Below are 24322 nucleotides of genomic sequence, written 5' to 3'. Positions count from 1 at the left end.
CTTCCTGGATTCAAGCAATCCTCCCTGCCTCAGCCTCCTGAGTAGCTGGGATTACAGGTGCCCACCACCACACCTGGCTAATTTTTGTATTTTTTTGAGTAGAGATGAGGTTTCACCATGTTCACCAGGCTCGTCTTAAACTTCTGACCTCAGGTGATCCACCCACCTTGGCCTCCCAAAGTGCTGAGATTACAGGCGTGAGCCACTAGTCTGCATTTCTATGAGGGGCAAGAGGAGAGAGAGGAAAGGATTCGCATTGCAGCATGAAGGACTTGGGTTAGCTCTAATCAGAACTTTGATCTTCCCTTCCCCACCTTGTTCCCAGTACACACAGGTACAGAGAACAGACACAGGTTTGGATTTGAGCATTTTCAAGGCCCACTAAGGAGCAAGAGAAGTAGCAGGTGGAAGGAGTGTTAATGCTGATCCTCCGCCACCCTCTCCCCTGAAAAAGGAAAATGTGATAGTCCAAGCTATTGCAATGCAGGATGGTTCACCCTGGGGCTTCCTGAAATGTCTTCTGGTCTCAGCTCTCTGGGCTGGGCAAAATTCAATTGCCTTGAGTTGTGCTCAAAGGTGAGGGAGATGGCTCAGGGGGCCTCCCATCTAGGTGCTATTTAGGAGTGTCTAGAAACATGAGTTGAATCACCACTGCCAGATTCATACTGGGGACCAGCACATTCCAGGGGGAAGCAGGAGGCCCAGTCCCCAAATCCATCCACATTTATTTCACATGGGCCATTGTGTATTTGTCACTATCTGTGTTCACTGCTGGGGAACAAGGATTAACAGAGAACATTCCCATTCTCACACCACCTGCTGCCCCCACATGCAAGGGCACGGTGCTAGGCTGTCGAGGGATACACACAAGGATGAAATACGATGCCTGCTATTAGCGTGCTCCTAATCTAGGCCAGGGAAACACAAACATGTGAAAAGTTAATCAGTACAAAGAGCAAATAGAAGTTCAGTCTACCAGAATGTCACGATGATTAATTGTCAAATGAATGATACAGAGAATGGGGGAAGAAGAAACTCCCCTCAAACAGAAACCGCTGTTACTAAGAAACAAGTGGTCCAAGTCCTGAGAGGATGTCATTATCATCCGTGTTTTTCCCACGAAGCTCATGAGGTAATGGTGCGTTCCTAACACTTCATTAATCAGCCTTTCCACCCTTGATAAATCTCAAGACGGCTTTGTTCTTTCTCGGCTCCTTTCTTCCCATTCCCGGAAAACAGTGCAATCTCACATTTTGTGTCACTTCTTGAAGTGCACACAAATGCTAAACGCAAATGCTGTTATATGTTTAAGAAAGAATGAGTGTGTTGGGGAAAGTGAGGAAAAATAAGACCATGTATTCTACAAATACACCGTTCAATGCCAAGTGGGGGCTAGGCACTTGAATAGCACATAAGCCTATCCTTCCTATCATACAAGGAACTTACATTCTAACAGTGATTACAGTAGTTCACCCCCATCCTTGGGGGAAAACATCAAGACCGCTGGTAAATGCCTGATACCAAAGATAGTACCAAACCCTAAATATACTATGTTTTTTTCCTGTACATACTTACCCATGATAAAGTTTAATTCACAAATTAGGCACAATAAGAGGGTAACAATAACTAATAATAAAATAGAACATTTATTATAATATACTATCATAAAAGTAATGTTGCCAGGGCACGGTGGCTCATGCCTGTAATCCCAGCACTTTGAGAGGTCAAGGAGGGAGGATCACTTGAGGCCAGAAGTTCAAGACCAGCCTGGCCAACATGGTGAAACCCCATCTCTACTAAAAATACGAAAAATTAGCCAGGCATGGTGGTGCGCACCTGTAATCCCAGCTACTCGGGAGGCTGAGGCAGGAGAATCACTTGAACCTGGGAGGTAGAAGTTGCAGTGAGCTCAGATCATGACCCTGCACTCCAGCCTGGGAGACAGAGTGAGACTCCGTCTCAAAAAAAAAAAAAAAAAAAAGTGATGTGAATGTGGCATCTCTCTCTCTCGTTCTCTCTCAAAATACCTTATTGTACTGTAAGAACAACTGAAACAGTAGACAGTGAAACTGTGGGTAAGGGTGGACTGCTATACCTTCTAGCAACCAACAATGACAGTGTATTTCAAGACTTTTTGGAGCTTGCCATGTATTTCATAACTGAATAGACATGGACGCACAGAATTGCCTTCCTCATTCATCACTCTCTCAGATGTCTGCATCATTGAACTTGGCCAACTCAGTTTTCCTGCAGCTTGTGTTTGACTGTCTCTACCATTCTGTAGCTTCTCCTGTCTTTCAGTCACTCATTCTCTATTGAATTCACTGACTCCTTTTCTTCTTTCAGATCCTTTATAAATAATATTTTTAAAGAATTATTTCTCAGTCCTGAAACTGTCCTTATCAACTTTATAAAATTGATCAGGGAAGAAGGGAGGGGAGAAATGGGAATCAGCCCCGCTTGCAGCACACACAGCATTGGTCATGAGGTCAGCTGCTCTCTGACCCCTTCCTCAGAGTTGTTTGCTGCCTGTTGCCCCAGAACCACATAGACTCTGTCACAGGATCATAGTTCCTTTTCACTGCTCTGCAGATAACATTGCAAACATTGTGAAATGTTCAGTTTTCCATCTGAGATGCTGGTGAAACTACTACTGACATCAGCTGGTCTGAAGGACCCCAAGAGGAGCTGACTCACCAAAGCATGCAGCTGCTACCTCCTGATGATTTAATCCCCCTTGTCCCGACCAATCAATGACCCTAATTTTTCAGCCCCTTGTCCTCCAAGATCCCCTTAAAAACTGTTGGCCAGGCCAGGTCCAGTGGCTCATGCCTGTAATCCCAGCAGTTTAGGATCCTGAGGTGGGTGGATCACCTGAGCCCAGGAGTTTGAGACCAGCCTGGGCAACATAGCAAGACTCCTTCTTTACTAAAAATGCAAAAATTAGTTGGGTGCAGTAGTGAATACCTGTGGTCCTAAATAATCAAGAGGCTGAGGCAGGAGGATCACTTAAGCTCAGGAGGTCAAATCTGCAGTGAGCCATGATCATGCTACTGCATTCCAGACTGGACAACAGAGAAAACCTGTCTCAAACAAACAACTCTAGACCAGAACTCCTTAGGGAAATGGATGGAAGGGTTCCTTTCATTTCCTTGCTTGGCCACCCTGTGATCATTAAACTCTTTCTTTGCTGCAAATTCTGCTGTTTCAGTGTATTGGTCCTTACTGCACAGTGAGCATATGAACCTGGTGGTCCTGTAAGTCCTCTTTATTTTTCTCTGTTCATTCTTTCCATGGATAATTTAACTATTACCAATTTTAAATGTCACCTCTAAAGACACATCTACCTCTCTACCTTACTGAGCTTTTTTATAATGGAATTTTCTGTTTACTTTTCTAAGTGGACAAACAGTGCTGTGCTGACAGGCAGTTGTTAGGTTTTCTGTTTTTCTGTGATAGGAGTCAGTTTTGTGTGTAAATCAGTTATAATTATATAAAGTCATGATGAACTCAAGGTCAAGTCCTTGTTTGGTCATACCAAGCTGAGAGATAACACTATTTCTGTGGGAAAACTTGATTTACTCTACACCGTGGTCTTTATGAAATATAATGTTGCACAAGGCAGACATTGAATGGAATGGGTCAGTAGTAAACCCATTTACAGCAAAGGTGAGCTTTGGAATGGAGACCCAGGCTGGCATTTTGTTGGTGCTCTTACATTGATAATTGGGCCTGGTCACTTTTCCTGGGCCCAGGGGCTGGTGCCTTTGCTTCCTGAACAGCAAAGAGTATATAGACTTCTATTTTTTTCTCCTCAAAGTCTCTGCAAGGAGCATAGACTTCTAAGGCCCAGGTTGCTAGCAGCCTCCTACCAGGAGCTAAATAAATCATCTGGCAGCCAAGCAGAGCCCAGGGCAGTGTGGCATAAGGGCATAAAGTGTGGGTTTAGGCTCCATAGGAGGGGCCCTCTGAATCTTGGGCCTACCACTCTGCCAACCCTCCACCTCCTCCAGGTTTCATGAGCTCCCACTAGCATGCTCACCACCAGGGCTATAGCAATAGCCTTGGTACCCCTGGGGCCCAGGCCGTGGTGGTTGAGGTTCACGTAGGACTCCTCCATGTTCCGAATGAAGTAGGAGACAGGCACTACACCCATCAGCTTGCAGGCCTCCAGGTACAGCTCCTTTTGTCCAGTGGTGAAAAATTTATCATCATCTGCAGAGAAAGATGGGCTGAAGTAGGATTTCTCTTCCACCTTTGCCTTCTCTCCCCTCTAGCCCCAGTGACATTCACTCATGTCTAGACTGTCCTCTGCCAGAGGATCTCTCCCTGTGGGTATGTGCTAAGAAGCCTGCTCCTGTCTGGGAAGTCAGTCCATGGTGGGAGAGGGAGACTCTAACTCCAGAAAGTCCCAGATGAATGTTTCCCTTTGGGTAGGAGATGAGGCCCATGGTTTTAGGCCAGAAGCTTTCCTAGAAGTGAGCAGTGGGCTTCACCCCACCTGCCCAGGTTGGCCACATCCAGTGACTGGTCATCAAGGACATAGAAGGCCCAAGCCCTCTTGCCCACCTTTGGACAATTCTGAAAGGCCAAACGCGGATGACTTTTGATGGTTGATGGAGTCTTCATTTCACTTTTAGTTTCACCGCCACTATCACAAGGTTGTGAGTCATGAAAAAAGCTTCACCAAAGACTTAGAGAGGCACCAACATTTAAAAAGCCCAACTAGGACAGAGTGGACTTCTCAAAATGGCAAACCAGTGAATATGGAAAGACCTCCACATCAGCGAGAAACAAGCATGCTTGCATGTGAATGGTCTTTCTTCTTTCAAAAGCTTGCATGTCATTTTCCTTATAAAAAGGACTGTCATCCTTGCTTTATCGACGACAAACCTAGCCTCAAATAACACACAGTTGGTCAATGCTAAAACCAGCTAACAGAAGTGGGGACTGCGCCTTTCCATTCTAACCCCTGGGGGCCTTTATTTCTTAGGCTTTAGGCCAGCCTGGCCCATGGTCACTGGGCATCGGGCCTCCCTGGATTCTGGATGCCCCACAGCTGTGTCCTCATTAGGCAAGTCCAGCCTATGGCAGGGCTTCCTGAGGCCAGCTGGCGTCTATGTCTGCATCTGCTTTTCCTTCAGATCCCAGGGCCTTTGGCCAACCCCCTCCCCCTCCAAACAATCTAAGGCTGACAATGGGAGCTTTGTTGGTGAAAGGACAAGTGCTTTACAGGGAAGCTGATTTTGCAAGCACAACTACAAATTAGATTTCTCTTTGGGACGCTTGTACAGCAGCGCTTCTCAGCCTCAGCACTGCAGGTATTTTGGGCTGGATAATTCTGTTCTGAGGGCTGTCCTATACATAGTAGGGTGTTTAGTAGGATCTCTGGCGTGGACCCACAAGATGCCAGTAGCAACCCCCTACCCCTAGTTTGCCCAATGTCCCCTTGGTGCAAAATTGCTTCCAGGTGAGAACCACTGTTGTGGAGAAAAACAGCTCATGGCAAGTGAGCAAACCAGGCTCGTCTCCCCCTTTTCTCTAGACTCACAGCCAGCACTGCTCCCAGCTGGCCCATTTCCCATGCCCTCCCTGCCCATTCCCAGTGTCTCAGCACCCACAGCAGGAGCACCAGGAGCCAGGGCTGCTGAGCCCCGAGTTACCATTCAGGACAGAGTTTTTGGTGCCACATTCAGCCATTAGAGGTTCCTGTTGGCAAAAGCAGGGAAGGTAACCCCCAGGTTTTGTCCCTGGGACTAATTCTGCTGGGTTTGATGCTGACCCTTTCTAGCTGTGTTCCCTATTGTTATATTTTATGGGCAGCTTGCGACAGTGTTAGCCCTTGCTGCGGTCAGGGGAAGAGATGGGGGAATGAGATAGAAACAGGACCCTTTGGCCAAACATCCAGTGTTGTCCTTTGCTACCTTCTCCAACCACGTGAATGAAGTTGGGTGTTAGAAGCAACGTTAGCAACAGACTTGAAGTGGACAAGAAGCCAGAAAAAGAGCAACAAGCTGCCTGGGGGTCAGCGGTGAGGAGGTCTGCGTAGAAGGGTGAAGATGTATGTTGTATGTTGACCATGGTGGGGAGGTTTATAAACTGACTCTATGCAGATGAACTTCACAGTTTAATTTGGCAGAACTGGCCTTCCTCCATCTCTGCTGCCTGTGAATCACTGCCCACCAGCCAGCTGCAAGGACACAGGGGAGGAAGGGTGACTGGGCTAGGCTTGGCCTGGGAAGTTTGAGGCTGACCCTGTCAGATGGAACCAGCGTCATTCTCTTGCTTCACAAGTGTTCTCTTTCGGTGCTTCCCTTCTTGGGGAAACTGGGAGGAGAGAGAGGGTGGAGGTGTTATTTGCATTAACAGAGTCTTTGTTTCAGCTCAGCCAGTCCCGATACCCAGGCATGCTTAGATTTATCAAGAAAAGTAGGGGAAACCAGAGCTCTAAGGTGAGTGTGGGAAAGTCACTGGGATGCAAGATAGGCCACAGAAACACTCCAGGGGCCTGGAATATGGAATACAGAAGGCAGGACCATCAGAGTGAGTCAAACACAGGATCAGCCAATGTGCTGGGCAAACTCCCGCTGTCCCTGGGCAATGCCTATAATCTCTTTAAGGCCCAGTTCCTCTTCTGTTGAAAACGGGCAAAGATGCCTACCTCCTAGGACTATTGCAAAGATTGCATAGGATGCCCCACGTGGAAACATTTAGAAGATTAGAAAACCTTGTTTGTGTATTGATTCCACTTTTAACAAGACGACGTGAGGGCACTGCTCCTGAGGCAGGTGACAAGCGTGGGAAGCTGCAGCTGCTCTCCCCTGCCAGCCCGGAGGAGGACTCCAGGCAAAATCGAGCAGGCCTTTCTGCCACATTTCCTCCACAGGCCATCCGCAGGGCAGACTCTGGAAAGGAGTGAGATGACAGCTCCTGGAAACCAGATTTCTCCAGTTTCTGAGGAGAAGCTGCCCTGACTGCCCCCAAATGCCCATGCTCACCTTCAATCTCCAGGTCTGTTTCCGAATTCTCCTGGGCTGGTTTCACTTTTTCAACAGTCGGCGGGGGTTCAGCCTCACAGTAGAGCATTTTATCGCTGCTCTGTCGTACTGGCTCAATTTCAATCTCATCTGGAAGAAAAAAACTCATCTCCTTGATGCCAGGAATAAAACTTGCTGGCCTCCCAATAAAGCCTGCCGCTGCCGCCCCTCCATCTCTGCTCCCTTCCTCTGAGTCCCAGGTCCTCAAGGTGCCAAGCCCTGCCAGGGCAAGTCCACTCTACAAACCTCCCTTCCCCAATAGCGCTGCCTCCGGCTGCAGGGTCTACGGGAGCTTGTGAAACCAACTCCCTTCTGCTCCCTGGAGACCAGCTGCTCCTTCCCCCTTCCCTGTCTGAGGCGTGCCTTGGAGATTGGCTCCTTGCTCACACTTTCCCCTTCTTAAGTGTTTGGGTGGGTTTTGGGGTGTGCTGTTACTCTTTCAGGTGAAAGGGTGGGTCCCGATACATAGGCTTCCTTATTGTCAGGCACAAATGGTGCCAGGGAGTATAAGGGGCAGGGCAGGGCAGGGGAGGTGACAACTTAGGTCAAATAGAAAATAAAATGGACCAGGAGCAGTTCCAGAGAGCAAGAGAGAGAACTTGATTCCTAAGAATTTGACTTAGCTTCTCTTCCTTCCAATCTAACATTGATTTGTGATTAGGAAGAAGGAGGGGCTTGAAAATCTCCCTTGGGTCGAAATGAATTACTATGATTAATTCATAGTAATGAATTAATCATATTCATTTCTGGGAACAGAGCTCCCCTCACACCAGTCCTCTGCACTTGCTAGATGTGGTTTTACCACCTCTGGGCCATTGACCTGGGATCAGCCATAGGCTCCTGAAAGCCATGGGCTTCTGGAAGCCACACATAAAATCCAGAGCTAAATCCTTAGGCATTGGCAGGACTCAGTAGTTTCAAGAAGCCATGCCATGCCTCTGAATGACCTGTCAGAATTTAGCCAACCTACTCATTGGGTGGGCTGAGCATTTGTGGCAGGGGTCCCAAGTTTTGACCACCCAGATTCTAGGATGGTGGGGTTCCTAATGAGTCCATGCAGGTCTTTCTTAATCCTTGTCCATAGACCCAGGTTCCAACATTTATCTCCCAGACTGTCTGGGATACACAGTGCAGGTAGCAGTGGCCTGGTAGTTAGAAGACAGACAACAGCTTGGCTGTTAGACTGCTGAGTGCCCTTAGAAAAGTGATGAATTTCTGAGTGTTAATTTCCTTGTCAAACAATTTAGAATTCCATTCAACCAGTAGAATGCTGGTAAATTTTAACAATTGATTCTCCAGGAAAAAAAACAAACAACACCAAAAACATCCTGATTTATAGTGTTAGCCAATTCATGTGGTGTAAATATTCCCAATGTGACTGATTTCAAACTATAAATATGGTATCAACTGGCCCACACAATAAAAATTAAAGCTGGCTAGAGCCAGTATGAGGTAGTTGTGGCATAGCACTGCAGCCAATTCTTCCTGTTTGCCAAGCCCTGAACCCCAGTCAGTATAACAAATCATCCTACTTCTAGAGGGTCCCAGGTGAGGAAAGAAGTGGGCTTCAGGGTCCTGTGATCACTAGGTGTTGTACTGAGGCAGCGGGGACGGGCCTGAGTGGTGAGAGATGGGATGCCCTTTCACCTTCTGTCTCAGGCTGAAGAGGCTTGTCATTGTCCATGGTGCCAGGACCCTCTTGAGTGCAGCTGCCAACTTCTTGCCACCTCTCGACTGCTTCCCTAAGAAGCACACCTGTCCATTCACCTCTGTCTCAAACTCTGTGAACTTCCCTCACGTGGGGGCATCCCAGGGGAGCCTGCAGTTATCCTTCCCTCCCAGCAAGCCCTGGGAAGAGTGGGCTTTGATGGGAACTGGATGTGCATGAATTTGACCCCAACTCTGTCTGGGAGAGGTAGCTACTTCTCCAGCTCATCTGGGAGAGTGGGACTGCTCTATTGCTGGGAGCCCTGTCGAAAGGATCCCCACCCGCCTGTGACTTTGTGACTCAGGAGCCACTTTCATTTCATCTTCAACATTCTGTGACCTCATGCAGTCATTGTGATTCACATGGTGGACCTGGCAACACCAGGCTTCCCGCCCTCTGGGTGGTTCTGGCAGGCACCTGTTCTCATATGTCTACTGGGGCCAAGCCCAGGCTTGGCTGTGAGTGCTCAGGTGCTGTGGGGGGTTCCTCTCAGTGGTGTTGTATTTCCCTCTGAGTCAGGACCCAACCCAAGCCCCTTAATTAGGTGACTGTGAAGAGCTGCCATCATGTTCTTCTCGCAAGAGAGCTGTGCTTCAGGTATGAAGTATTTCAGTGACGGGTGAAGTCAGTTTTCTTCTGTCCAGCTCTTCTTCCTTTTTTCTTTTCCCCGTGGGAGAGCATCTTAACCTTGGAGCTGAAGATCAAAAGCACAGCGCAATGAACATATGTTCTATCACTACAGTTTGTTGCAGCCAAAGCATTGTTCAATCCAAACTATGGGGCTGCCTACCTTGAGACCGTTCAACTAGCATTCCCACACTCGGCCATTCTCACATGTGTTGGAGTTGAAGTCCAGTTGCAGTTTGGTTTCGGGAGAATCTGGAGGCACATTTGTTCTTTCTTGATAAGTTTTCAGGACATCAACGGTCAAGTCAGTGACTGGAGGGTTTGAGGATGTGAAAATTCCTTTTTTTTTTTTTTGCTACTCAGAATGAGGAAGATCTAGAAATGTGTGCAGGGAAAACATGATTAGAACCATGGATCAGAAGAAATATGTATGCCTGAGATGTTACTTATTCCTTCAAGCATTCATGCTGAGAAATACTTATTGAGTCTCTATTACGTACGGGCGCTAAAATAGGCACCACTGTGGGGAAGGGATGCAGACATGATTAAGACAGGACCCTTTTAAGGCATGTGCAATGCATAATAGGAATTGACAGGGCCACCCTAGGGTGAGGGTCCTGGGCAAATATTTTTGGCAGAGTTCTTGCTTGTATAAACAATTTGAGTCACCCTAAATCGGCATGGCAGCACCATTCTGGTGGCCCAATCTCATGTGGTCCTTCTAAAGAAATACCAGACAGTCCAGGGAGAGTGATCAGCTCCTAGGATGATCAGGTAGACATGAGTCCTGGTGATCCTCAGGGCATCTGGCTGGCCCACACTATTGTAGAGGATAAGGAAGCATTAAGGGGGAGAAAGAGGGATCAGAGAGCATGTGTGTCCTGGTCTAGGGCTCTGGGTGCTCTACTCGGACGGCACCATCTGGTCTCAGGTACTGAAGGGTGAGTGAGAAAATCTAGAGGTAGGTGCTCCAACTAAGCCACTGGATAGAGGCACCACCAGCCTGGATCCAACAGCAGCAGGGAAACTGAGAAGGGTCTTTGGGGAAATGCGCTGGGAGTTCAGGGGAGGGTGAGGTTTCTTCATATTGGGGAACTTGCTTGGGCTCTGGACAAGTAGAGTCTGGGGAAAAGGCATTTCCAGGAGGTCAGGATGAAGGAAGGCAGCAGATCCCCGCGTAGGAGTGCAGGCTGTGAAGAGAGTAGCAGAAGGGGAGGCCACCAGGGCCAGGGCAGCTTCAGGGTGAGATCGGAATGCAATTAAAAGGCAATAGGGAGACAATGAAGATTTTTGAACAGGAGAGTGACATCATCAGATATTTTCTTTAGAATGGTTGACAGCAATATTTTTTGCATAATAGTCAATTCTGGAAAAAATAAAAATGTTTAAGGACCATAATTTTTTTAAATTTTTTTTTCTTTTTTTGAGATGGAGTCTCGCTCTGTTGCCCAGGCTGGATTGCAGTGGCGCAATCTCAGCTCACTGCAAGCTCCGCCTCCCGGGTTCATGCCATTCTCCTGCCTCAGCCTCCTAAGTAGCTGGGACTACAGGCATGCGCTACCACGCCCAGCTAATTTTTTGTATTTTTAGTAGAGACAGGGTTTCACTGTGTTAGCCAGGATGGTGTCGATCTCCGGACCTCGTAATCCGCCTGCCTCGGCCTCCCAAAGTGCTGGGATTACAGGTGTGAGCCACCACACCCGGCCAAAAATGTGTATTTTTTAAAAACCCTGAAATGTAATACCTGTAAACTCTTTTTATAAGTTATTATTTTTGAAAATTTCTGTATTATTAAAGGGTATCCTTTTTTTTTTTTTTTTTTTTTTGAGATGGAGTCTTGCTCTGTCTGTTGCCCAGGCTGGAGTGCAATGGCATGATCTTGGCTCACTGCAACCTCTGCCTCCTAAGTTCAAGCAATTATCCTGCCTCAGCCTCCCAAGTAGCTGGGATTACAGGCGCATACCACCACGTCTGGCTAATTTTTCATATTTTTAGTAGAGACAGGGTTTCACCATATTGGCCAGGCTGGTCAAGTGATCCGCCAGCCTCAACCTTCCAAAGTGCTAGGATTACAGGCGTAAGCCACTGTGCCCAGCCACTTTTTATTTTTTTTTTTGAGACAGACTTTCGTTTTATTGCCCATGCTGGAGTGCAATGGCACGATCTTGGCTCACCGCAACCTCTGCCTCCCGGGTTCAAGCGATTCTCCTGCCTCAGCCTCCTGTGTAGCTGGGATTACCAGCATGCACCACCACATCTGGCTAATTTTGTATTTTTAGTAGAGATGGGGTTTCTTCATGTTGGTCAGGCTGGTCTCGAACTCCCAACCTCAGGTGATATGCCCGCCTCAGCCTCCCAAAGTGCTGGGGTTACAGGTGTGAGCCACCATGCCCGACCCCAGGCACATTTTTTTAAATTAATCTTTTTATTTTGAAATAATTTTAGATAACAGAATTACAAATATAACAGAGTTCCCATTTACTCTTCACTCAGCTTCACCTTATGTTAACGTCTATAACCATGGAAAAATGATCAAAACTAAGTTAGTATCAGTACAATGCTATTAATTAAACTACAGACTATATTTGGATTTTACTAGTTTTCCCATTAATGTCCTTTTTTGGTGCCAGGATGCCATATTACATTCGTTATTGTGGCTCTGTTGATCTCCTCCAACCTGTGACATTTCCTTAGTCTTTCTTTGTCTTTCATGACCTTGACACTTTCAAAGAGTACTGGTCAGATATTTAGAATGTCCCCAGTTTTGGTTTGGCTGATGTTTTTGTCATGATTATTGGGAAGGGTGCCACATAGTTGATGTACCCTTCTTGGTGTGTGTCAGCAGTACGTGATGTCAAGATGTATTATATTGATCACTTGGTCAAGTTGGTATCTGCCAGCTTTTGCTACAGTAAAGTTGCTATTTTTCCTTTTTTACAGAATACAGACTTAGATACTTCAAGACTCTGCAAATATCCTCTTTCTGCTTAAATTTTTGCCCACTAATGTTAGCATCTATTAATGGATCGTGCCTCAACAATTACTGTGGTGTTCTCATGGTGATTTTCTGTATTCGCAATCCTTTTGCATTTATCAACTGGAATTTTTCTATAGGAGTTGTCCCTCTCTGCCACTTGTTTATTCAGTTGTTTGTATCTATAGGGACTCAGGTTTATTTTATTCCTTGGGTTACAATACAATACTATCATTTATTTTACTGTTCAAGTTCCAACTTTGGCCATTGAGAGTTCCTTCAGGTGGGCTCCTGCTCCCTTTTGACATCCTCCTCCCCCTTTTTTTGAGCCCTTCCTCACTCTCTGGAGTCACAGAAATTACTTTTCTGAGCAGGCGCAGTGGCGCATGCCTGTAATCCCAGAACTTTGGAAGGCTGAGGCGGGAGGATCACCTGAGGTCAGGAGTTCGAGACCAGCCTGGCCAACATGGCAAAACCCTATCTTAGCTAGTTGTGGTGGCACGTGCCTGTAGTCCCAGCTACTCAAGAGGCTGAAGCACAAGAATCAGTTGAACCCAGGAGGTGGAGGTTGCAATGAGCAGAGATCTTTCCATGGCACTCTAGCCTGGGTGACAGTGAGACTTTGTCTCAAAAAAAAAAAGGAAGAAGTTATCTCTCCAAGGAGAATTATATTTGGAAACCTAGATCTGGGAGCTTGTGCATTCATCACCATGTGGGTATCACTACTTCTAGACTTTTTGGTGAATAGAGCTAGGAAATGTGTGTATGTGCATGTAAACTAACCCACCCATAACATACATATATATTTATTTCCATACCAGTCTATCTATATATGTACATTGAACAAAAACCATCTATAATGATGCCTCGATCCCCAGCCTAGCACTACATGACTCATTCATGCCTTCTCCTTTTTCATATTTGTCATTTCTTTCTCCTGGCCAGAAACCTGGCTCTTGTTTTCTACCGTATATCTGCTTATTTGTTCATCTCTAATATATATACATAATTAGTTTCGGAATTGCTAAGCCATAGTCCTAGAAACAAATTTACTAACTAGAGCATGGTGTCAGTATATAAGTTGTGGTTGTTTATCCTTATGGTAGCCAGTCAAAATACTTTTTTCCCCAGTTATTTAGGTCAACTCTTTCTTCCCACCCCCTTCAGTGGGTTATTTAATTCACTTGTAATACAGTTAGATTCATTTGTCAGAGTCTGCATTTCATCTTTCCCCACATATCCTGGTTGATTTTATTGTGGCTGATATATGGCAGAATTCATTCTTTGTGGTGTACAGTTCTACATGTTTTGACAAATCCATGAAGTCATATATCCACCACCACAGTCCAATTCAAAAGAGTTCCATCACCCTCAACAGCCTCTCATGCTGCCTCCTTTACCCCTCGTCCCTCCCTGTCTGCTGGAAACCAGCCTTCTCTTTTCTATCCTAATAGTTTTGCCTTTCCTAAATTATATTAATGAGGCCATACAATGTGTAGTTTTTTGAACTAGTTTCTTTCATTTAACAAAATGCATTTAAGAGTCATCCATGTTGCTGCAGAGTTCCTTTTTATGGCAGAGTAATAGTCTGTTACAGAGATGTACCACACTTTGCTTATGCATTCACCTGCTGAAAGACATCTTCATATTTTCCACTTTTTTGGTGATTATGAATAAAATGGCTATCAACATTCATGTGCAGGTTTTTGTGTGAACATGAGCTTTCTTCTCTCTTGAGTAAATACTTAGGAGTGGGATTGCTGTGGACTCATTTCTTTCCTTTTCTTTTTTTCTTTTTTTTTTTTTTGAGACAGAGTCTTGCTCTGTCGCCTAGGCTAGAGTGCAGTAGTGCAATCTTGGTTCACTGCAACCTCCGCCTCCCGGATTCAGGCGATTCTCCTGCCTTAGCCTCCTGAGTAGCTGGGATTACAGGTGTGTGCCACCATGCCTGGCTAATTTTTGTATTTTTAGTAGAGACAGGGTTTCACCATGTTGGCCAGGCTGGTCTTGAACTCCTGACCTCAGGTGATCCACCCGCTTCAGCCTCCCAAAGTGCTGGGATTATAGGAGTGAACCACTGTGCCCAAACGTGTATGCCCATTTTGAATTCCCACCAGGAATGTATGACAGCATCAGTTGCTCCACATCCTTGCCAATATTTACCATTTCCAGTTTTTGGTTTTGTTCTTCCATTCTAGTAAGTGTGTAGTGGTATTTCATGATGGTTTTAATTTGCATTTCCCCAATGATTAATGATGTTGAGCATCCTTTCGCATGCTTATTTGCCATTTATATATTTCCTTTGTTCTTTGTTCAGATCTTTTGCTCACTTCATTTTATTTACTATTTTTTTTGAGATGGAATTTCGCTCTTGTTGCCCAGGCTAGAGTGCAATGGTGTGATCTTGGCTCACCACAACCTCCACCTCCTGGGTTCAAGCAATTCTCCTGCCTCAGCCTCCTGAGTAGCTGGGATTACAGGCATGCACCACCACGCCTGGCTAATTTTGTATTTTTAGTAGAGATGGGGTTTCTCCATGTTGGTCAGGCTGGTCTCGAACTCCCGACCTCAGGTGGTCTGCCCGCCTCAGCCTCCTAAAGTGCTGGGATTACAGGTGTGAGCCACTGCGCCTGGCCCTTTTGCTCGTTTTAAGTTGGGTTGTTTATTTTTTTATTGCTGAGTTTGGCAAATTCTTGATATATTCTGGAAATAAGTCTTTTGTCAGAAATGGGATTTGCAAATGTTTTCTCTCAGTCTGTGGCTTGTCTTCTCATTCGCTTAACAATGTCTTTCACAGAGTAAAAGTTTTAATTTTAATAAAGCCAAATTTTGTCAAAATTATACAAATATTATCTTTTTTTTCCTATTATGGATCACATTTTTGGTGTCATATCTAAAAATTATTTGCCTATCCCAAGGTCATGCGGATTTTCTCCTGTTTTGTTCTAGAAGTTTTATAGTTTTGGCTTTTGCATTTAGGTTTATGATCCATTTAATTTTTTTATTGTGGTGAAATATGCATGATAAAATTTGCCATTTTAACCATTAAATTTAACATTTTAAAGTGTACAATTCAGTGAGTTTAAGTATATGCACAATGTTGTGCAACCATCACCCCCATCTATTTCCAGAACTTTTCCTGTGACCCATTTTGAGCTAGTTTTTGTATAAGGTGTGAAGTTATAGGTTGAGATTCATTTGTTTCACAGGTGGATGTTCAATTGTTCCATCGCCATTTATTAAAAAGACTATTCTTTTGCCATTTAATTGTCTTTTGACCACTGTTGAAAATCAGCTGAATTTGTATCTTTTCAATTTTGTTGTGGGGCTAGTATTTCAGAAACCACATAACCAGCATGTGCTGTACCCTCTGATTAAACTGTTCTGCTTTTGAACTACTGGTTTGTGAGGTAAGCCATCATGGTACTGAGAGGTGGGTCTGAAAGCAGTTAGGGGTGGGAGGTGCATTGACTGTACAGTTAATCCAAGGAGCTTGGCTGACATTTTGAGGACAGTGGGAGTTTGCAGTAAAAGGTCTTAGGGAGCAGTGACCTGATACGATTCACACAGTGGAAAGATTGCTCTGGCTACAGTGTGGAAAATGGATCGAGGTAGGGGAGGATCAACACTAGTCAGGAGTGGCTGGAGGAAGTGGACCCATTGAATAAATACAAAGAAGGCCAAACCACAAGGATCTGGGAATCAATCAGATATATAAGAGAAAGCAGAGAAGAAAAAAGCGGGGGCCAGGATAGCTCAGTACATGGCTGTGCCACTCCTAAAGGAGAGAACAAAGGAGCTGGGGCAGGGGTCTTTTGGAGGATGGTGGCGGGGAGGTGATGAGTACAGCTTTGGCTGGGTTGAGTCTTTGAGTTGCCGCTGGAGTGCCCACTGGGAGAGGTCCACAAGCAAAAAGATTTATGGGTCTGTGACCCAGGAAAAGGATTTGGGTTAAAAATGTAGATGTGTGAGTTGTCAGCATATGGATGGTATTTGAAGCCATTGGAGTGGTGAGACTTTCTCAAGAAGGGGCAGTGGAGTAAGAGGAGGGGAGAGGCCAAAGGAGAAATCCTAGGAACATCATCAGGAAAAGGGTGGTGGTGAGAGGAACAGAAGTGAAGGACACAAGGATAGGACATCCACCAAGACAAGCGGAAAACAAGAATGTCACAGAAACCAAGGGAAGAGAATCTTACAAGAAGGGGGAAGTTATGCAAAATTACAGAATATTCAAGAAATAATAATGCCTAGGGCGTGTTCTTTCTGCAGGACCCTACTATCCTCAACAAGGAAAGCATCAGGAACAGTGAGGAGGGAGTTTTGGTGGTGTAATGGTGGTGGAAGCTATATCTCAGTGGAATGAGCATGAATAAGAGTGAGGAATTGTAGACAGCAGCTGCAGACAACTCTTGCAAGAAGATTGGCTGTGAGAGGTGGGAACGCAGGGGCTAGCTGGAGGGGACCTGGCACTGAAGGAGGGCTTCTTGACAGGAGTGATTTGAGCATGCTTAAATGTTGATGACAAGGGGTCAGTGAAGGAAAGGAGAGGGTTAGTAGAAGGAACATCATCTCAGAGGAAGGGGGAGGGGGTCCGGAGCATGGTGGAAGTGCCAACTGCTGTGTTGGGAGAAGAGGAAAAGGTGGTTAGAGATGCTGGTCAATGCATTGTTGTGGCAACAGGGAGTAGAGAATTTACACTTGGTGGCTCTATTTTTTTCTCTAAAGTTGATGGGGAGATAATCTCCTAAGAGCAAGAAGGGAGGCAATAGGGCAGAAAGTTTGAGAAGAATGATCATTGTGAGAATGGGAGAGAAAGCTAATTAAAGAGCATAGAATTGCTGGGGAGGGTTGCGAGCAGAAGAGAGGTTGGAGACTAGCACACTAATGGCCTCAATCTTTGGGGTTGGTAATTTTATTCATTGTTGCTCAGCAGCCCAGATGTAAGAGCCAAGAAGAATAGTTTTACTGACCCATGCAGATATAATCTAAGAACAGTGGGCAGGAGAGTTGACGATATTGGGAAGAGTGATTTGAAAGAGGGGTCATGGGAATTCCATGTTGGATAGGGAAAGAAATGATGACTGAGGGAAAGCTTGAGAAGGACAGACTAGAGAAATCAAGGGTTTGATGGAGTTAAAAGAAAAGATGAAGTAGAAGTGGGAGAGGCAGAAAGCCATGAAAAAGCCATGCCATCAGAGTGGGTGTGTGAATTTATGATTTCAGAGGAGAAACAGTGCCCAGTAATGACATATCCAAGGTGCAGCCAGGGAAGGGAGTGTCTGAAGCACATGGAAATGAAGGTCATTGAGGAGGTCATGGCAATGAGCTTCCAGGGGTTAGGATGGCTCATCCACACTGGTGACAGGAGGACTAGAGGTAGGGAAGAAGACTGTGAGTCCAGGGCTGAAGTTTCAAGGAATCGGGGAGTGGGCATGAGGTCAAGAAAAGTCAAGGGTGAGGTTGGGGTAAACCTTGATGACTGCCTGATAAATCTCTAATGAACACATGGATGCACGAATCAGTGAATAAGTGAGCAAATGAATGCATTGATTCAGACTAATCTGGCACATTCTGGGAATGCCTAGTCATAAATCTTGAGATTCCCAAAGAAAACATCAGGCTCAGAGAAGGCAGATTACTAGGAGTGTAGAGGCCTCAGGTTGTCATAAGAGTTGAAGATGAGCAAATCTTTTCAGCCTATCCTATCTGAGAAGCTGTTTGCACTCTCCAGAACAGCCCATGTTCAGTACGGTAGCTATTAGCTCCTTGCAGTATTCAGAACCTGAAATACGGCTAGTCCAAATTCAGATGTGATGTCCAAGTAAAATACACACTGGATTTTGAAGACTTCGTACAAAAAAAGAACATAAAATATCTCATCTTGAACTATTGATTACAAGTTAAAATACAAAATTTTTGGATCTATGGGGTAAAATAAAATATTATTATATTAATTTCACTTGCTTTATCAATTGATTTATTTTTACTTTTTACATGAGGCTACTAGAAAATTTTAAATTGCATGTGTGGTTCACAATATATTTCTTTTGGGCAGCACTGTCCCAGGCGTTGGTTGGTAGCCTCTGTGATCCTGAAGAAAGCACTATGCCGCCCCAATATTTGCACATGTTCAACCAATAAGTTAATAAATGCAGCCACTCTGTTGGAATTCCACATATATTTGTTGTCATAAGTAAAATTTTAGCCCTCAAGGGCTTAAATTTCTTATAGACTGGAAATGTCCCTTTAAGAGAGCATCTTAAGTCTCTCAAAGTATTGCAAAACCTCCCACTTGCTCCATTACATAGGTTCTGCACCCTGGAAACCATGGTAGTGATGGATGCCGGTGCTCATACTTGTCTTCATTGTTAGCACAGCTGGAATGAATTGAGGGAATCGTCTCTCTTCTTGGGATATTTCTGAAATAATGAGGCTGGAGACTGTGCAGATTGCACTTGTAATTTTCCTCTGACTGGGGAAGCCTAAGGCTCCACTCCTTCGGCCAAGTCTCCCTGGAACCTGTAGTTATTGGCTTGCTTAGTAATACTCATTACAATTTGGAGGGCAGGAGCTCTATTTTAGCCAGAAATTGTGGAAGAAGATCCTACATCAGCCACGTCTGGAGCTGCTTTTCTGCCCAAATCCAAAAATGCAATAGTAAACATTGAGAGTTTATGCTGGGTCAGGCACAATGAGGAAACTGAGGCCCCAAGAGCTTAGGCAACCTGAGAGATTCCACAGGCAAAAAGTGGCAGAGCCAGGATTTCAACTCAGGTGGTCTAACTCCAAAGCTTGTGATCCTCATATCACCCTACACCTTCCAACACGGCTGATTATGGACCAGGAAACAAAAAGAGGGAAGCCTCACTTAACTGGCCGCAGAAAAAGCCTCTGAAAGAACATAGATCAGTTGGGCTGACACATTGTGCCCACACGTGTGCACTGAACAGCCCAGTTGAGACTGGATCCTTTAGCAGAGGTTCCCAAACCGTGCATTGGAATAAGTAAGTGTTTAAGGGCCTCATTCCAGGGCTGCTAAATCAGAACTCTGGGAGTAGGGCCTAGAAATTTGTATTTTGAAAGCATTTTCCCAGTGGAGATAAGGGAACCATTACCCTTGATTAGGATCTGATTTGGAACTTGGACTTCTGGATAACTCATGGTACAAAATGGAAGGAGGGTACAAGGAGGGTTTTACTTAAGCTACATCAAAGGAGGGGGCCTGACCTCGGGAGCGCCTTTGGTAGATCCACCATTTGTGCACTAATTTCTAAGCAGCTTCCCAACCTTCAGATTGCTGGGCCTCTGTTTCATCTCAAACAAAGGGATAAGTGCTGTTGCCTGAAGGCAGGCAGACATTGCCACCTCTAGAACTAAGGGTAAGTAGTGGGAAGGCCACAATACTAACTCTCTCCTTCTTCCTCCTATTAGCCTTTCAGTGTTATGATGTACCCAGCTGGTCCAGGATCTGGTGACTCCCCAGAAGTCTTCCCTGAACAACCAAGGCTCCAGCCACAAACTGGAAATCGTGCAACTCAGACACTGGGTACTGAAACTGGGTGCATTGTCCAGTCCCTCCTTCAGAGCCTGTTTGGGGTAGAAGATTGGGGGAGGGGGACTGGGGAAGAGAGACTCAAAGAGGTCGCAGGTGGCACAGAAGTGATGGCAGAACTGGCCTTCATTTAGTGACATATGCTTTGTTCAACCAGTCAGTAAAGGCTTATGTGGTGGCTAGTAGTGCTAGCGAATGCAGATTCGGCCGCTTGCAAAACCAACGAGCAAGGTCGTGGTATGGTAGAAGGAGACTGACTTTATTATAAACCAAAGCTAGCAGTGGGGAAAAACGATCCAGGCTTTTGCTTTAATGGAGCTGCTTCACATTTCCAAGCAAAATGCGAGGCTTTAAGAAGTTTTGGCATGGAGGGTATGCAAGGGGTGAGGCAGTGCAGGTCTTCATGACGAGTTCTGATGACTTGTCTTGAGTTACTGCCCATCTGGTGAATGGGCTGGCATTATCTCGGGCTGGGCTGAGTTATAAATTAACTGTAGCCTTGAAGCAATCTCCTGGTGGAGATTTCCACAGATGCCTATATTGTTTCAAGATTTAGTCTCTGGAACTTTTAAGCAAACATACAATTAGATATGCTAACAGTGTGTATGGGGGGTGCTGGGGTGTCGGGGGGTGCCTAGTGGTTAACTGAACAAAAATAAAGAAATAAAAGAATATAACAAGAATATAACTTTCAAGCTGGGTACTTGGTTACAATAGGTGCTTGGATTGTATTAGAGATACCTCAAGGTGAGCAAACAACCAGCCAGAACTGGTCCCTGGCCTTGTGGAAGTTTCTCTCTTCTGTCTCTCTCCTCTCTCCCTTCTCTCTCTCCTCTCTTTGTCCTCTCTCCTTTCTTTCTTGACTTCCTTACCAATGGGAAACCCTGTTTTTCTAGATTAGGGAAAAGAAGGCCCGTTTAGAAAGTAGGGAAGGAGACAAAATCTTACTTCCTGAAGCAAGGTAGGACTCAATTTGTGACCTAGAATCTGAGACAGGGAAGTAGAGGCAGGAAAACGGGGGAAATGGGGGAATAACTCGCTTCCTTTCTGGGTCGAGAAGGGCTAGAAGTCAAGGTTAAGTGGAGCCTTAGAGAAAGTCCAGCTCTTCATTTTACAGGTGAGGAAACTGAGGGGCGGAGAGGCTATAGTGTGGTAACAAGGTGGACACCTAGTCAGCTGCAGAAGTGGGAATAAACTGTGGCCTTTGAATAACACTATGGGGCCTCCAGTGAGGCGCTCAATTTTAATTCGGGACGCCTGGGTGGCAGCCGGGTGCTAGGGGAGGCTAGTTGCCATGGGAACCGGCTCCTCCCACTTCCTGCGTGCGCACCCGTAGACCTGCGCTCCCAATAAAGTTGTTGTTGAAGCGCGGCGGCGGCACCACGTGGGCCGGACCGGGCCGGGGGCGGGGCCGAGCTGAGGGAGGACCTGCTGGCTGCAGTGAGGAGCGGAGGCGGGCGCGGGCGGCCGGCCATGATCGCGTCGTGCTTGTGTTACCTGCTGCTGCCGGCCACGCGCCTCTTCCGCGCCCTCTCAGGTACCGGCCAGGCGTACCGACAGACAGGAGCCCGGCCAGGGCCCGCCTCTGCGGGGCTCCGCGGGCCTGGGGCGGCGTGCGGTTGGCCGGGCCTCACGACTACCGTGCCCCGGGCAGTGCCGAGGTGTAGGGAGGCGGTCCTGAGCCCCTGCCCCGCGGGCCCCTCCTGACCCCACGAGGCCTGGACCTGGCCGACGTCCCTCGTGGGCGGCCCCTCCTCCCGCCTGTTGTCAGATGGCGTCCGGCCGCGGTTAAGGTGGAGAGGAGCTGTGGACGGGCAGGGCCCTTTCCTGGCCCTGGGGGTGCAGAGAAATTGTGGGGTCGGCCAAGTCAGCACCCCGGGGGGTCGGGAAGGGGTAGTAGCTCGGACCTAGGCGAGTGCCCAAATTCTCGGCGGGCGAGGCGGGTCGGCTCTGGGAGGTTTATGGCCGAAGTACTGGACGCACCGATCTTCCCCAGGTTAACTTCATACTCGCCTTTCACTGCCACCTGGCAGCTCTCGCTCACCGGTGTCTTTGGTTGAAAAACGGACGTTCAATCAGAGACACATTTAGATCTCAGCTTTGGAGCATTCCTGCCCCCACTCCCGGCGGTTTAGAGGGAGATGTGCTGGGGTGGGGGCGATGCCCAGTCGATACCTCAAAGAGGGGGTGTTTATTTCGTTATTGTTTCATAATTTGTCTGCATTCTCTATTTCTGGGCTTTGAAATTACGGAGGGTTTTATGCGACCATCAGTTTCTGAGATCCCATGGAACTCGCATTTATGGGACAGGATCAAGAAGTACTTAGGAATGAGGGCTCCAATTGTATATTCTGTGGTTTTCCTTTGTGGAACTTTACACAATTGGTACGCAATGTGTGTGTCATTGATAATATATATTTCATATAGAAATATTTTAAATTTTACTGTGTATCTGCCATTAGAATGCAAACTTCAGGAGCGCAGGGCCACGTCCATTTTGTTCGCTGTATCTCTGGTGTTAACACATTGCTTGGTATATAGTAGGCACTCAGTGAATTCAGGAATGTCTTGTGTGTCCATATTTTGAGGAATGTGGGAAACTCCACAGAAGTAATTGTTTTCAGAGAACTAAACATATTCTTTTAACTATGTTGCTGTTTTTCCTGGAGCTCTTCTAATGCCTTAGTGATACAGTATACTAGTCCAGAGGTTTCCAGACCAGCAGAGTTCTAGGGATCTCAGAGGAGGGCCCCCCCCCCACCTAGACATTACAGTAGTCCCACTTATATTTACTTGGCATATTTGGTTTCCAGATAAGATTTTTAAAAAACAAAATCATTCTGCTGCTGAAAATCCACCACCACCACCACCAAAAGACATCTACCAAAATTGAAAGCTAGTAACTTCGTGCATATGAACCAAAGAACCTCTGCCATCTGGTATACACAGAGGATATTTCAAGGGGCAGATAATCAGGAAGTCCTTGAGGCTAAAGCTCAACGACCCAGCCCATACATAGGTTTAGAGCAGGGTTTCTCAATCTCAGCACTGTTGACGTTTTGGATCATTTGTTGTGGGTCTGTCCCGTGAATTGTTGGAAGTTCAGCAGCGTCTCTGTCCTCTAACCACTAGATGCCAGTAGCAATGCTGCAGTTGTGACAACCACAGTGTCTCTGAACGTTGCTAAATGTCTTCCGAGGGCAAAATCACCGTGGTTAAAACCATTGTTTAGAAGGACATAAATATACATAGACCCCAAACAAGATATTTGAACCGTCTTTCAATATTTGAGCCACTTTTAAGGTTTCTTCCCTTTAAAAAAAAATTGCCAATAAAATGAGTCTAGTGATTGAGGGCCAGCATCGTGCATGTTACTCGTCCTGTGCTGTAAATAAATGGTTGAGTGTGTGAGTGTAGGAGTTGTTTGCTCTCACCAAAATACTGTGCTCAGAGTTTGGGGGCTCTAATTTTAGAGTTTTTCCCACGTTCTTTCTTGCCTGTTGGCTGTCATTGGTGGCTGCAGTATCAGAGAGATGTCAGCTGTCTCTTACTGTCGATTGTTGGCACCTTGTAATTTATAGCCTCTGATGTGTTGTGGAATGGGAAAGCAGATAATGAAGTTTGTGAAGATTTTATTACAATAAGTAGCTTTGAGAAAAGGCTTAAGGGCCCTTGCTAAGATGTAAATTGTATAGATTTTTGAGACTGTCTACTTTAGGACTTTTTCTTTTGGAATACATTAATAGATTAGGGAATTTATACAGCTAGAAAAGCTCAGAGATTATCTAGTTCAAACTTGTCTCTATTTTTTTAAATTTAAAATTTATTTTTTTTCTTTTCTTTTTTTTTTTTTTTTTTTGAGATGAGGTCTCACTTTGTCTCCCAGGCGGGAGTGCAGAAGGGCAGTCATAGCTCGCTGCAGCGTCAACCTGGGCTCAAGCAATCCTCTCATTTCAGCCTCCCAAGTAGCTAGGACTATGGGCATGTGCCACCGTACTTGGCTAATTTTTAATTTTTTGTAGAGATGAAGTTTCGTTATGTTGCCCAGGCTGGTCTCTAACTCCTGGCCTCAAGTGATCCTGCTGCCTCTGTCTCTGCCTCCCAAAGTGCTGGGAGCCACCACGCCTGGCCTCTTGTCCCCATTTTACAGTCAAGAGTAACTTCATCTGACTAGGGGCATTGTTCAAGGTCAGTTTTATTAATTTTGGTGCTAGATCATAACCCACAGTTCTGATTAACAGTCAGTTGCTGGTTGCAATGTAATGTGATTCTTAGAACCAAAGAGTTTGTTAATGGTAGTCTTAACTAAGTCATGTAAAAGGAGTGTGGGTATATGTGCCCATCTGTGTTCTAGATTATGTGAGACAGCTGTTCTTTCATGCACTGAATATTTATCAGATCCCTGCCATATAAATTAGTCAACA

General features: G+C 45.8%; 2 protein-coding genes across 37 annotated transcripts in view; one reads left to right on the top strand and one right to left on the bottom strand.

Moving 5' to 3' along the window:
- LRRC74A (leucine rich repeat containing 74A) overlaps positions 1 to 9098 on the bottom strand; it is a 43854-nt gene extending 34756 nt beyond the window's left edge. For 8 of the 21 annotated variants that reach the window (XM_063793801.1, XM_063793800.1, XM_063793788.1 and 5 more), the window contains exons 1-4: positions 8685 to 9098; positions 6999 to 7127; positions 6728 to 6905; positions 4043 to 4215 (exon numbers count right to left, since the gene is read on the bottom strand). In XM_063793801.1, the coding sequence (XP_063649871.1) occupies positions 4043 to 4215; positions 6728 to 6875 (321 nt within the window). In that variant the 5' untranslated portion in view covers positions 6876 to 6905; positions 6999 to 7127; positions 8685 to 9098. The remainder of the gene's footprint in view (positions 1 to 4042; positions 4216 to 6727; positions 6906 to 6998; positions 7128 to 8684) is intronic. The other 13 variants (XM_063793787.1, XM_063793797.1, XM_054666168.2 and 10 more) reach the window with 4 other exon arrangements.
- The window catches only part of ANGEL1 (angel homolog 1), a 50543-nt gene that overhangs the window by 2501 nt on the left and 23720 nt on the right, over positions 1 to 24322 (top strand). For 3 of the 16 annotated variants that reach the window (XM_054666166.2, XM_054666165.2, XM_054666163.2), the window contains exon 1: positions 21278 to 21435. In XM_054666166.2, coding sequence (XP_054522141.1) covers positions 21372 to 21435 — 64 coding nt within the window. In that variant the 5' untranslated portion in view covers positions 21278 to 21371. Of the gene's footprint in view, positions 1 to 973; positions 1133 to 9091; positions 9343 to 19777; positions 19893 to 21243; positions 21895 to 23920; positions 24087 to 24322 lie in introns of those variants that run through there. The other 13 variants (XM_016926469.2, XM_063793778.1, XM_063793783.1 and 10 more) reach the window with 13 other exon arrangements.

Source organism: Pan troglodytes, chromosome 15 (assembly GCF_028858775.2).
Source record: "Pan troglodytes isolate AG18354 chromosome 15, NHGRI_mPanTro3-v2.0_pri, whole genome shotgun sequence".
Taxonomy (NCBI): Eukaryota; Metazoa; Chordata; class Mammalia; order Primates; family Hominidae; genus Pan; species Pan troglodytes.
The sequence above is the reverse complement of the archived record's forward strand: the minus strand, read 5'-3'. Positions and strand labels throughout refer to the sequence as shown.